Source organism: Typopeltis vanoorti, chromosome 14 (assembly GCF_054136105.1).
Source record: "Typopeltis vanoorti isolate ZY-2024b chromosome 14, IOZ_Tvanoo_1.0, whole genome shotgun sequence".
NCBI classification, from domain to species: Eukaryota; Metazoa; Arthropoda; class Arachnida; order Uropygi; family Thelyphonidae; genus Typopeltis; species Typopeltis vanoorti.
The window spans coordinates 20,246,772-20,259,968 of NC_143562.1; the positions used below are offsets into that span (position 1 = coordinate 20,246,772).

The 13,197-nt window shown below is 36.6% G+C and overlaps 1 protein-coding gene across 3 annotated transcripts in view; it reads left to right on the top strand.

Annotated features, from left to right (window-relative positions):
* Nucleotides 1-13,197, top strand: part of LOC150099282 (renalase-like) — a 108,450-nt gene that overhangs the window by 13,366 nt on the left and 81,887 nt on the right. For all 3 annotated transcript variants that reach the window (XM_090404227.1, XM_090404228.1, XM_090404229.1), the window contains exon 2: nucleotides 10,712-10,817. In XM_090404227.1, the coding sequence (XP_090260353.1) occupies nucleotides 10,712-10,817 (106 nt within the window). The remainder of the gene's footprint in view (nucleotides 1-10,711; nucleotides 10,818-13,197) is intronic.

The following is a 13,197-nucleotide window of genomic DNA, read 5'->3' on the forward strand; positions in this document are numbered from 1 at the left end:
CCTGGTATCTCCACTTGGGCCTGGCTCCCACTGAAGAGATCTCAATAAAGGTCAAAATTAGTCTGAGTTGTGGCCCTTCCCTTAATGCATAACATTAGACATATCCGCAAGGAGATGTGTTTTGCATTATGGGAGATACTGAGATAGGAGTGTTGGTAGCTTGCTCCACCTTTGCAAGGAGTGCCCTGGTGTTGTGCACCACCTTACCCCAGTCCTGAAGATACTTTCAGGTGCAAACTTTGTTTGCTCACACTTGGATAAAGGATTAAACTAAATATAATATACTCTAACCAAGTGAAAAATAAACGTTCAACTCTATGAGAGGAATTAGGCTGCGGTGACGATGGATGGATGGAAAAACATCTCGCTGGTTCAACGTCTAGAAAGGTGTGAGGCAAGGATACATACTCTCCCCCCCCCTTGAATAGTGGTTTCTCAGTTGGTGGCAAAAAGATAAATAACCTTAGGTGTGCTGATGATACTATTCTTATTGCAGCAGCAAAGGAGAACAGGACTCCCTCATTAAAAGAGTTAAATGGGAAAGCCTGAAATATGGTTTAAGAATTAATCATGACAAAACAAAATACATGGCCATAAATGAAAATGACAATTTCACCCACAACATGAGCTTTGAGAAGGTGGATGAATTCATTTACTTTGGAGCTCTAATAAACACCAAGAGTAGATGTCAACTAGAAATTAAAAAGAATAATTACCATGGCAAGGTCAGTAATGACAATTGTGGAAAATATGGAAACACATTTCTGTCACCACTAAATCAATAAAGACTGGTCAATAGCTTGGTGTTTTTGATTTTCATTTATGGTGCGGAATCTTGACACTCAGCAAAAAATGATATGGACAAGATAAGTAGCTTCAAGATGTGGTGCTGGAGAAGGATGTTGAGAGTTTTCTGGATAGACAAAATGTTTAATGAACGTATAATAAGTCAACTAAAAATCAAGCGGTAGCTAGGTGACATTGTAAAATGAAAGAATTCTCAAATATTTCGATCACATTTCAAGACAGGAAAATGATAACCTAGAAAAAACTTATCATCCAGGGCAAAGTGGAAGGACAAAGAAAAAGAGAATGCCCAAGACCAAGATGGTTGGACCAGATTAAAGAGATCACCGGATTTACTTTGGAGTTGGCCACTGCTGCAACAAAAGACTGAAAGAAATGGAGAGACATTGTGAGAGAACAATTAAGGCCATGAGTCCTCAGATAGGAGGAGACTGAGCTATAGAGATTATCACATCATCAGACCTCCATGGAGTCAAGAGACTCATTATGGAAGGTCCTATTCTCTCTCTCTCTCACACACACACACACACACAGCTCATCATACTGTGACGTAAATGCATTTACCATCCCTGTACTCACCACACTTTAAGGTAATGCATTCCAATCATCTATCACTCTCCATGCAAACAAACCTATTCCTGTCCCCCTTGCTCATGCCCTCCTTATACAGCTTCCAGGGATGCCCTCATGTTCTTGCCCTCTCTCCATCCATTCTATGAAGAATTCATTCACATTGATCTGGTAATTATCCATTACTAACTCATGTAATTCAATCATATCCTTCCCTCCCCTCTCCTATATGCTAGACTCTGCAATTGGCATATCATCCATCTGTTCTCATATTCAACATTCCAGAGACCCCAAACTATCTTAGTCCACTATCTCTTAGCTCTTCATCCTTTTGAAAACCAGGCATCCAAATCTGTGTATAGTAATCCATACGGATTCGTATCAAAGAGCCATGCTTTGGAATCATAACATCCTTACTATAATCTGCTGTGCTACCCTCACACTTTTTAAGTGTGAGGGCAGCACAGCAGAATTCATATAGTAATCCATACGGATTACTATACGTATAGTATACCAATCCGTATAGTAATCCATATGGATTCGTATCAAAGCGCCATGCTTTGGAATCATAACATCCTTACCATAATCTGCTGTGCTACCCTCACACTTTTTAAGTGTGAGGGCAGCACTAGTAAAAATGTCAAAATTTCAGGTCCCTATCCACCATCACTCCCAGGTCTTTCATCTCCACCTCTAAGCCATATCAGTCTTATATTCTGTATCCCATCTTTGCTTCCCAAATTTTATAACTACACTTTGCTACAATGAACTGGTAGTCTCACTCATTTCCCTAATATATTTAAGTCCTCTTGCAAGACTACAACATCCATTCTACTCCTCATAGCTCTCCTAAACTTTGCATCATCAGCAAACAAGTATATATCACTATTTAAGCCCTTCCCAATGTAATTTACATAATGTTTTAATAAATACATGTAAGGCACTAGAAAATAACAGAAAAAAAATACAACTGTTGTATACAATTATTGGATGACATTTGGCAGAACTAAGGGTTTCAATTAACAAACTCTAACTGAACTTCCAAAAAATCTGATTTTAATTTTTTTAGTCATACAAAACCAGCTAATTAGCAAAAACATGCCATTAACCACTGAACGTGCCTTGATGTGTTTACATGTGAATAATTACATGTATGCAAAGTGCCCATTGAAGTTAATATAACATTCGGATACCATTGAAATAACATGGATATGAAGCTTAACTTTTTTTAATACTGTATATTTTATCTATGTGGGTGGTTAACAGGCATAAACTAAGTGACAAAACAAAATTCATTGCATTCAAAGACAAAGATCATATTACATCAAAAATAGTCATAGATAAAATAACAGAACAAGTGAGAGTTTAATATTTAAATTGCTTAGTAACACATTTAAAAAGATAAAGATGAAAAATAATTTTCAGAAAATCTGGAACAATTAAAAGGGTATAATACAGACAAGAAATCCAACTTACATTTTATAAAATAATGCACATTCTCACCCTCTGATGAGGTTCAGATATATGGACTGTTAAAAATAAAGACCACATCATTGCCATAATCTACTGGGCTCTCTTCAAAAAATGTCCCTGAAATTTCTGATGCAAAATTGAGACTTTATAAAAAAAAAAAAAAAAAAAATGAAGGCTTAGAAGAATGTGAATTATTATAATTTAAATGAAAATATCACGGAATATAGAGAGAAATAGAAAGAGCATTTGTAGCAAATGGAAAAATATCAGCTACCAAAAGAAGTGGATAAACAGAGACAGAAGGGAAAAAGAGAGAAAAGAAGACCAGTTGAAAGTGAAAAGACCAATGAAGCAGAAAAAGGGAAATATCTTGATGAGAAGACCTACTTACCTCATGGATTTAGCTGCCTGATGTATTTTTTTAACAATAGAGGCAAACTGAGGAGGGGGACTTTGGTAGTAATGAGTCTATACGCAGATTGTTCAGAAGGAATGACGTAGGATTTGTTGATCTGTGCTCTGTTTCATGGAAACAAAGATTTGTACAATGCTGATGGACTGCATCTAAATGGTTTTGGTGTTAGATGTCTTCGTTCACCAAGCATACTGAAGTGCAAATTCAGGAAAACTTATGCAGTTAGGGTTGGAAGCAAGTGAGTTTGTCTGAAGGCACCCATGAGGCAAGTGAATGTGAGAATGATCAAGATGTGGAATCTAGTCTCAAACAAAAATATTGAATACAGTAGTCATTTCAGGAAGTAAAGGTGGATGAGGGACTAAAGGGATGCTGCAGTTTCTATATACTAATGCCAAAAATATCAGGAACAAGAGGGAGGAGTTTTTGGCATTGGTTAGTGCAACCTCACCAAAAGTTATAGGCATTAATGAGACTTGGCTAACAGCAGATGATGTGGTTACAGGAATTAAATGTGAAGGGTTTAGTATTTTCAGAGAAGATAGGATGGGAAAGGATTACTACTGATGATAGCAGATGAATTGCAGCCAAAAAGAATAGGAGACGGGCAGGAGGGTGGCTGTTCATTTGAAACAATCTGGTGTGAGATTAAGGCCAGTAAGACAAAATATATAGTTGGTTGCTGCTATCGGCCAGGGAGTTCCACAGATGATCTGAAAGACATGCATCACCAAATTAGCACAATGAGTAGAAGTCAAGTAATTATTATTGGGGATTTCAACTATGGAGAGATAGACTAGAAGGAAGGAAGATCACATGGCAAAAAGGAAAATAGAATTTATACAACTACTAAGAGATAATTATTTAAGGCAGCATATGATGGATGGGACTAGGGGTGGGAGAGTATTGGACCTGGTCATAGGATTGGAAGAGCTATCCATAACAGATGATTACATTGCCTGGAGATTGTACATGAGGAATATTCTGTCAAGAAGGAGTATATGTGGAACTACGAGGCAGGTGATTATGACAAGCTTACGAAAAGCTTAATTCTGTGCCATGCCATAAAACACTGCAGGGTAAGGATGTTAGTAGTGCATGGGATATAGTTAAGGGTCATCTAGAGGAAGCAGTATTAAATTGTATACCTAGGGTAAGTAGGGTTAATCAGGTAGGAGTTAGATGGATGAGTAATATCATTAAGTACGAGCTACAGAAGAAGAAATGCTGTGGAGGGTATGTAAAGAGAAAGGTGACCAGCAAACTCATGAACAGTACAAGGCTCAGGCAAGAAAGGTGACCAGCATGGCAAGGAAGGCAAAATCAGATTATGAGAAGAAGCCAAGCAGGTCAAAGAAAATTCAAAGAGTTCTTTGATAATGTGGCAAGTAAGAGGAAGAATGACTATGGAAGATAACCTTAATGAGTGATGATGGTCGTGAGGAGACAGAAGTGGATAAAATAGTCGAGTTACTGAGTGACCACACTGTAAGGGTATATCATCTTAGTGAGGTTACTGCTTTAATCTATCTGGCAGACACTAATATGGGAACACAGGTGGAAGAATTGGAGGTTGTTAGGATATTGCAGAATCTCATTGTAAATAGATCGGTGGGATTAGATGGGATATCAGCTTGTGTTTTGCGAGAATGTTGAAGAGAACTGGCAATACTTCTGACTAGGTGCTTTAATCCTAGCTGTGGTAAAGTTCCAAGGGAGTGGAAAGAGCAAAATAATTCCATTGCATAAGGGAGATTCTATGACTGCAGTAGGAAATTATAGACTAATCAGTATCTCAGGTGTAGTGGGAAAAGTACTAGAAAAATTGGTCAAAACGAGAATTGAAGTATGGGTAGATAAAAATATGATACTGTATGAGGGTCGGTCATGCCTTAGTAATTTACTAACTTTTCACAATAGAGTAACAACTGAGTTGGATAAAGGAAATGGCTACATGATAATTTTGCAGAGGCATTTAATAGAATACCACATGGAAATCTGATACGCAAATTAGAACAAATGGGGATGGATATGACAATTAAGTGGATAAGAGGGTGGCTGCTGGACAGATATCGAAAAGTGGTATATGGAGGGGCAGAACCAACTAGTGGTGTGCTGCAAGGTTCAGTGCTGGGACCATTGCTGCTTGATTTGTACATAAATAATATAGGAAATTACATAAAAAGGAAATATTCAGTTTGCTATGTTGTGAAATTACATAGGGTAATTTCACAACATAGTTAATCAAGACGATGTGGAGAGCTTGCGGGATGATTTAAATAGACTATCAGTGTGGGCCAAAGATAATGGATGTCAGTTTAATGTCAAGAAATGTAAAGTTATGCATTTTGGGATAAATAGATTACAAACTATGTATCATATTGATGGCACTGCACTCCTGGAAATAGATGAAGCTAGAGATTTAGGGTGGTAGTGGTAGTAATAGAGAGTTAATGTTTAGAGGACATATTGCTAAGGTAGCCCATAAAATTATTTGGCTATTTTAGAACATATTAACAAGTGGAGATAAAGAAGTTGTTATTCCTCTGTTATTTACCAACATCTGGATTACTATGCTCAAGTCTGGTCCCCTCAGTTTCTTGGAGATGAAGTAGTGGAGAGGATTCCCAAGCGAGTAACCAAGATGGTGAGTGGCCTGTGGTATGTTCCCCTATGAGGATAGATTGAGGGTGTATGGATTGCAGAAGTTGATTGATAGGAGAAAAACAGGGTATATGATAGAAACATTTAAGTTATTTAAAGGCTTTTATAGGATTTATGTAGGGGAAATGTTTCAGCACTTGAATAGAAGCCAGAACAAGGGGTCATCCCTGGAAGTTGAATAAAGGTGTGGTTAGTAGGGATATGAAGACTAAATTTTTTGCTTGGAGAGTTGTGAATGAGTGGAATGGGTTGCCAGAGTCAGTTGTGAGTGATTTGTCTGTTAATGGGTTCATGGAGAGGTATGATAGATTGGGTCTCTACAATAAGTCTTTGGACTCTATGGAGATGCATGTATATTAATAGTAATTGTAACACCTTATGAAAAATCTCCCCTGTGTCATCAGCATCATGAACATCAAGGATTTAGGCCTAGCATGACATGACCTGTTCTGGCCTTAGAAGTCATCATTTAAGAGTATGTCCTGGTTTTCTTTTTCCTAATGGCTTGTACTTTAAGGCTTCTCCCTAGTGTCAATCCTGTAAATAACCTCTCAACAGTTTAAATGTCTCAGTCATATCACTTCTTCATTTTCTACCTGCCAAACTCTGCAGTTTCATGCCCTCAGTCTATCCTCATAACCAACATTGTATAATCCTGATATCATTTTATTTTTGTTATCTTGCTCTATATTATTTCCATAGTTACTTCATTCCATTTAAATTCCAGTGGCCAAATTTGAGCACAATAATTCAGATGTGGTCTGTGACAGGTTTACATTGGAATTACCACTCTTTTATTTGCTGGTCAATGTTCTCACAGTTGCAGCATCCCACTGACTTATCATCACCATCTTTGCAATATGCTCCCTAAACTTCAGATGTCTGTTAACCATCAGCCCCAAGATCCCTTGTCCCTCCACTTCTTCTAGTGTAGTTCCTGGAATTCCAGATTTCAAGACCTTACATTTAGTTGCATTAAATGTATATCCCCATTCTTGTACCCATTAGTCTGGTTTATTCAAGACGTCTTAAAGGACAAGAACATTAGCACTATATTACTAATAACCTTTTCAAGTTATGTCATTTATAGACAACTAAATATCTCTGTGAAATCTAATCCAGTCCAGTTGCAATGCACTAAAGGACAAGAACATTAGCACTATATTACTAATAACCTTTTCAAGTTATGTCATTTATAGACAACTAAATATCTCTGTGAAATCTAATCCAGTCCAGTTGCAATGCACTGATGTAAATGTTAAATAGTAAAGGTTACAATACTAATCCTTGGGAACTCTGTTTGTGACCTTCCATTTCCTTGATACTACTTCCTTGTCTATCTACTCCTCTGATATCTGTCAGACAACCAGTTTCCAATCCATTTCACTAACCTGATATCTAAATCTATATGTTCTAACTTATATATCAACTTATCACATCACACCTTCTCAATTGCCTGTGCAAAATTCAAAAGAAATGCAGCATATACCTTTCCCTCTGCTGCTCTTGTTAGTTTAAATGACAAGCTGATTTTTGAAATGAGAGTACCCCTTAACAAATCCATGCTGATCTTCATAGATAATATTATTTTTATCTGTCCAGTTTTGTATATGATTTGGCACTAACGTCTCAAAAATTTGAACAACGACAGAAGAAATACAAACTTGATAGTTTTATGCCTCCATGATCCCTGTGTTCTCTAAAATTTGTCTCTGAAAAATTACAGAAATTCTGTCTTCTTACTACTGTACCTAGTAAGTGTTATTTGCCTAAATAATGCAAATAATCAATCTCTTGTAAATTGTCTATTCTGAGAAGTCACAAATCATCACTTATCATAAGTAATACTTCATTATCCCACTTACTTTCATATCCTTCCAAACTATGCTATATCCTTCATGTATTCCTCTGTGTGTGTGGGGGAGGGGGATGTGCAGATAAAGAGGTTAATGAGAAAGAAGAAACCTATTGATGTGCCTCTAGAGGTTGTAGTCTTTAGAGAAAACAGTATGAAAAAAAGTTTATCCAAAAAACAAAGTAAATGTGTGAAGTAAGGCCATTTTTTAATTTTTTCTTTCATTGAATTTAATATCATTCTAAAGAACAAGATATCATGTTCCAACAGCAAAGCATATATTGGTCAAACTGTGAGAAGTAGAAAATCTGTTTAAAAAAAACATACAAGCAATATCAAATATAAAAGGAAAGATAAAAGTGGACTCAACTCGCACATTTTCTCAAAACATGATGAAACGAATTAGTGATCTGCCTAATAGGCAATCTATTGATAAGGACATTTATGGAGTCTTCTGAAGTATTGCTTACATAGCATGTTAAAGGAACCAGGGCTTCATATTACATTTGGAAGGCTCTTACATGACTATGCAAGTTATCAGACCTCCATTATGTTCAGTAATCATAAACACCAGTGTCATTTGACTGGGCAAGTTTTGGACAGACCTATTGAATATGTAGATTTGGATATTTTATAGGAGATTTGAGCATTGGAATTGTATTAGTAAAACAGTAAGAAAATTTCAGATTTTTTGTATTTATTATTCCTCCTCATTATTATTAAAATATGCCTTACTTGCCAGAGTTAGTAGGTTGTGATGCCCTTTTATTAATCTGTGGTCAGACAATTATTGGATGGTGGCCAATAAATAATTTGAATCTCAAAGTGGCTCTTGGAGGAATAATAATATACCTTCATTAAACTATTCAGCCTTATAAACTTAGGTCTAAATGAAGGTATGATAATCCCAAATATGTCTATGTTACCACTTTTTACTTTTCCACAAACAAATTTCAGATTAATTTGATGTTACTGTGATAAATTAGTTTATTATTATTACCCAAGATCCCATGGAGTCAAAGACTCATCTATGAGGTCCTTTTATCAAACACACAGCTCATCATACTGTGCTTTAAACACACTCAAATTCTCTGCAGACATGACACTTTCAGGCAAGGCATTACAATCATTCACAACTCTGCATGCAAAAAACCTGCTTCTCACTCCCTCCTTATACAGCTTCCAGGGATGACCTCTGGTTCTCCCCTGATCTCCCACTATTTTCTGTAGAACCTCTCCAGCATTGATTCTATAACAACCCCTCAACAACTTGTAGGTCTCTATCATATCTCCCCCTCCTCCTGTCCACCAGACTCTACAAGTTGTATCGTCTCAATCTTTCCTCATACTCGACATTCCAGAGGTAACTACCTTAGTCAGTCGCCTCTGGACCCTTTCCAACATCTCTTCATCCTTCTGAAAACCAGGTGACCAAATCTGGGCACAATAGTCCATGTGTGGCCTAATCAAAACCTTATACAATGGAACAAGAATCTCCCTACTTCTACAAGTCAGTGTCCTCTGCATCATTCCCAGAAGCCTTTGTGTTGTTTTCACAATTTTGGTAATGTATCCCCTAAATTTCAGATCCTTATTCACTATCATACCCAGATCTCTTATTTCCTCCACCTCTGACAATATATCCTCACCAATAAATTCTGAATAAATTCATGAATTCTGCATCCCATTTTTGTTTTCCAAATTTTAAAACCTTACATTTTGCAACATTGAACTTGCATCCCCAATCACTCAATTTATTCAAGTCTTCTTGTAAGGCCACAACATCTTCTCTACTCTTCATGGTTCGTCCCAACTTTGCATCATCTACAAACAACTCGATATCTTCATCCAAATCTTCACCAATATCATTAATATACAAGTTAAACAGCAGTGGCTTGAAAAACACGTGAGGCACACCACTAGTAACTTTCCTTTTCCTGCATATCGCTCCCCCTTACACAACTTGTTGATACCTATCAGATAGCCAGTCTTCAATCCAATGCACAATCTAATATCCAACCCCATCCACTCCAGTTTGACTATCAACTTATCATGCAGTAATCTATCAAAAGCCTTTGTAAAATCTAAGTATATTACTATGTATCCTTCTCCTCTGTCCATGGAAGCATTCACCTTATTGTAATAGGTAAGTAGATTACTAAAACAAGAACTCCCTTTAGCAAATCCATGCTGTCCATCAAAGATAATACCGTTGTTGTCTATCCAATTCTGGATCCTAGTTCTCACAAGCTTCTCCAACAACTTAACTACAACACCTGACACACAGACAGGCCTATAGTTTGATGCTGGAGTTCTATCACCTCCTTTGTGAAGTGACACAATCCTGCCCTCCTTCCACTCCTTAGGAACTGACCAAGTGCAAGACTCGAATTAAAAAAATATGTCAAGGCCAGCATCAACTCCCTGGCACATTCCTTCAGAATACATGGTGATATATTATCAAGTCCTACAGCCTTATTTACATCTAGTTTGCTCAACTCTCCATACACCTCTTGCTTACTTACAGTCAGTCTCTGTTCCCCATCATCAACTGATCTCAGTCTCTCCATGAAGTCACATTCACAAGATTGAAAGACCTTCATGAACAGCTCATTAAGTATTTCCACCTTCTGCAACAGCTGTCTTTATACCATTTTCTCCAGTCAATGTCATCCTTCCATAATCATTCTTTCTTTTGCTGGCTACATATCGAAATAACTCCTTGGGATTCTTTTTTGGCTCCTCGATGAGTCTTGACAGACTTTATGTCTTAGAAAGGACCTTCCTCGATGAGTCTTTTGACTCCTTGGAGGCCTGAATAATAATAATAATAATAATAATAATAATAATTCTTTAGCTAACTTTATTTAGTTAACTTTTAGTTAACTTCATTTTGATAAAATTATATAATCTGAATATATTTTTAGGTGGTAGAATGACTAGTATGCCTAGTCCAGATAAACCAAACTGTATTATTGATCTAGGACCTCAGTTTGTAACTGCAACACTTGAAAGCCTAAAATATCATGCACAGTAAGTTATTATATTTTGAATTCCATATTAACCTTGTTAGCTTCTATAGCAAAAACATTTTTTTTGCTTGCTGAAACTTTATTAAATGTGTTTTTAAGTTTATTAATCCATATTTAAGAACTATGCAAGATAACTATGGAACTTTCCCAAATATTATTTATTTGATTAGTTAAATACAGTTATTTTGGAAAGAATAATAATGAGAATTACAGTAAGTCGAGAGGCATTTGGGGAGGAAAAGAAAATCGAGCAGCAAAATAAGAAACAATGGAATCAGGTAAGTCAATACGTAATGAAAATCTGGTAAGTAATGTTTGGAAAAAGAAGGATGTTATTTGGAATTATGACTCTATCAGAAAACTTGCTGTCGATGAGCTGGTTATAATTTCACGTTTTCCCAGTGCAAAAATTAAAAATATAATGCAAGCAATTCAAAAACAGAAAAGAAAAGTAAACAAGATCATAATTGTAGTAGGTATTAAGATTTAACTAGCAATAAGTTTAGTATGAGAGAAGACTTGTTGGAAAAGGCGATGAAGAGCGAGAAAGTGAAAAGAGTAAATATATTACCTTGCTATGATGGCAAATGATTCAATGCATAGGCTGTGTAGATGAAATGGGTATGAGTTTTTGGATGTGTGGATTAAGTTTGAGGGAAGATTAGATTTGTATAAGAAGGATGGCCTATACCTGAATGTGTTTGGTATCAGGAGTCTTGAAAAACTAATAACTGGTATGAGACCTGACACAGAGAGTCAGGAAAACTAAATTATAATGGGAAGAATGTGAGAATAAGAATGTAAGTGCAACAATGTTTTATAATTGTCCTAATGATGGGAATGGGCATCATGGAAATGATTACAAGGAGAGAACAATTTCATTTCAACTTTGTGTTTATCTGGTTCAGACCCATCAAATGTGTGCAAATATGTCTTACTATAAGAGAAGAATAGAGATCTGCACAGTTTTTCAACTGTGATGCAGACTGAAGACAAGGGTATATAAAATAACATGCAGGTAGATAACTATGTTTGTACACGAAGATAGAAATATCAGAAACAAAGGGGTAGAGTTTGTTGCCTTGGTCAGTATGTTGGGACCTCAGATTGTAGACATTAGTGAGACCTGGCTATCAGAATCAGACATACTAACTGGTATTGGATGCAAAGGGTACAATATTTTTATTTTGAAGAAGGATAGGAGAGGAAGGAGTGTGCTGTTAATGATATCAGATGACTTGAATCCAGTTAGCGGTGAGACAAGTCACGTAAAATACTGTTATTAGTATAACAAGAAGATTGTTGTACTAATAACAGTATTTTATGTGACTGAGTTTGAAGCCATCTGGTGTGAGGCAGAATCTAACATGATCAATTACATAGTGGGATATTATTACAGACCTAGTGAATTGGTTGCTAGTGATGAAGAAATGCATCACTAGCAACCAATTCACTTGTCTGCTCTATAACATGTTATAGAGCAGACAAAGGGTTTGAAGGTGTTGGATCTGATAATAGTATCAGAAGATGTATCCATAACCAAGGTAGACACTCTGCCTCCAGTTGGGAGAGAGTGACCATGCAGTTTTGTTCTGGGCAGAACTCCATCTGCTCAGATGAGGCTGGTGATTATGAGACTCAGGAGTCATCTTGGAACAGTGTTATGGCTTGAGAACTTACAAGGAAAGAAGGTCAGTAGTGCATGGCAAGTTGTCAGAGATTGCTTGAAGGTAGCAGTATGCGTACCCAAGGTCAGGAGGATAAATCAAGTTGGAATTAAGTGGATGAGTAGGGATATAAAGCAAGAGCTGCAAAACAAGAAATTATTGCAGAGGAAATATAAAGAAAACAAATGATCAGCATACTCATGAGCAATACAAAGTGCAAGCAAGAAGGGTGACTAGTATGGTAAGGAAGGCCAAATCAGACTGTGTGAGAGAGAATTAGCCAAACAGGTCAAAGTAAACCCAAAAGAGTGTTTTCATTATGTAGCAAGTAAGAGGAAAAATGACTATGGTAGAATGACTTTAAAATGCTTATGGTAGGAAGGTGACTAAACCAAACAAAATAGTTGAGTTGCTAAGTGATCATTTTACAAAGATGTATCATCCAGGTGGTGATTTTACAGTTGCTGATGTTACAAAGATGCATATTAATATTGAAGTAGATGAACAGGAGGTGTTCAGAATATTAAAAAATATGAATGTGAACACAGCAGTGAAACTGTATGGCATATATCATACCATGCACTACATGAATGTGCAAGAGAATTACCATTGCATAAAGGTGGCTCCAAGTCAGAGTTAGCAAACTACAGACCAATTAATATATCAGGAGTGGTTGTTAAAGTATTGGAAAAGTTGGTGAAAGGTAAAATACAA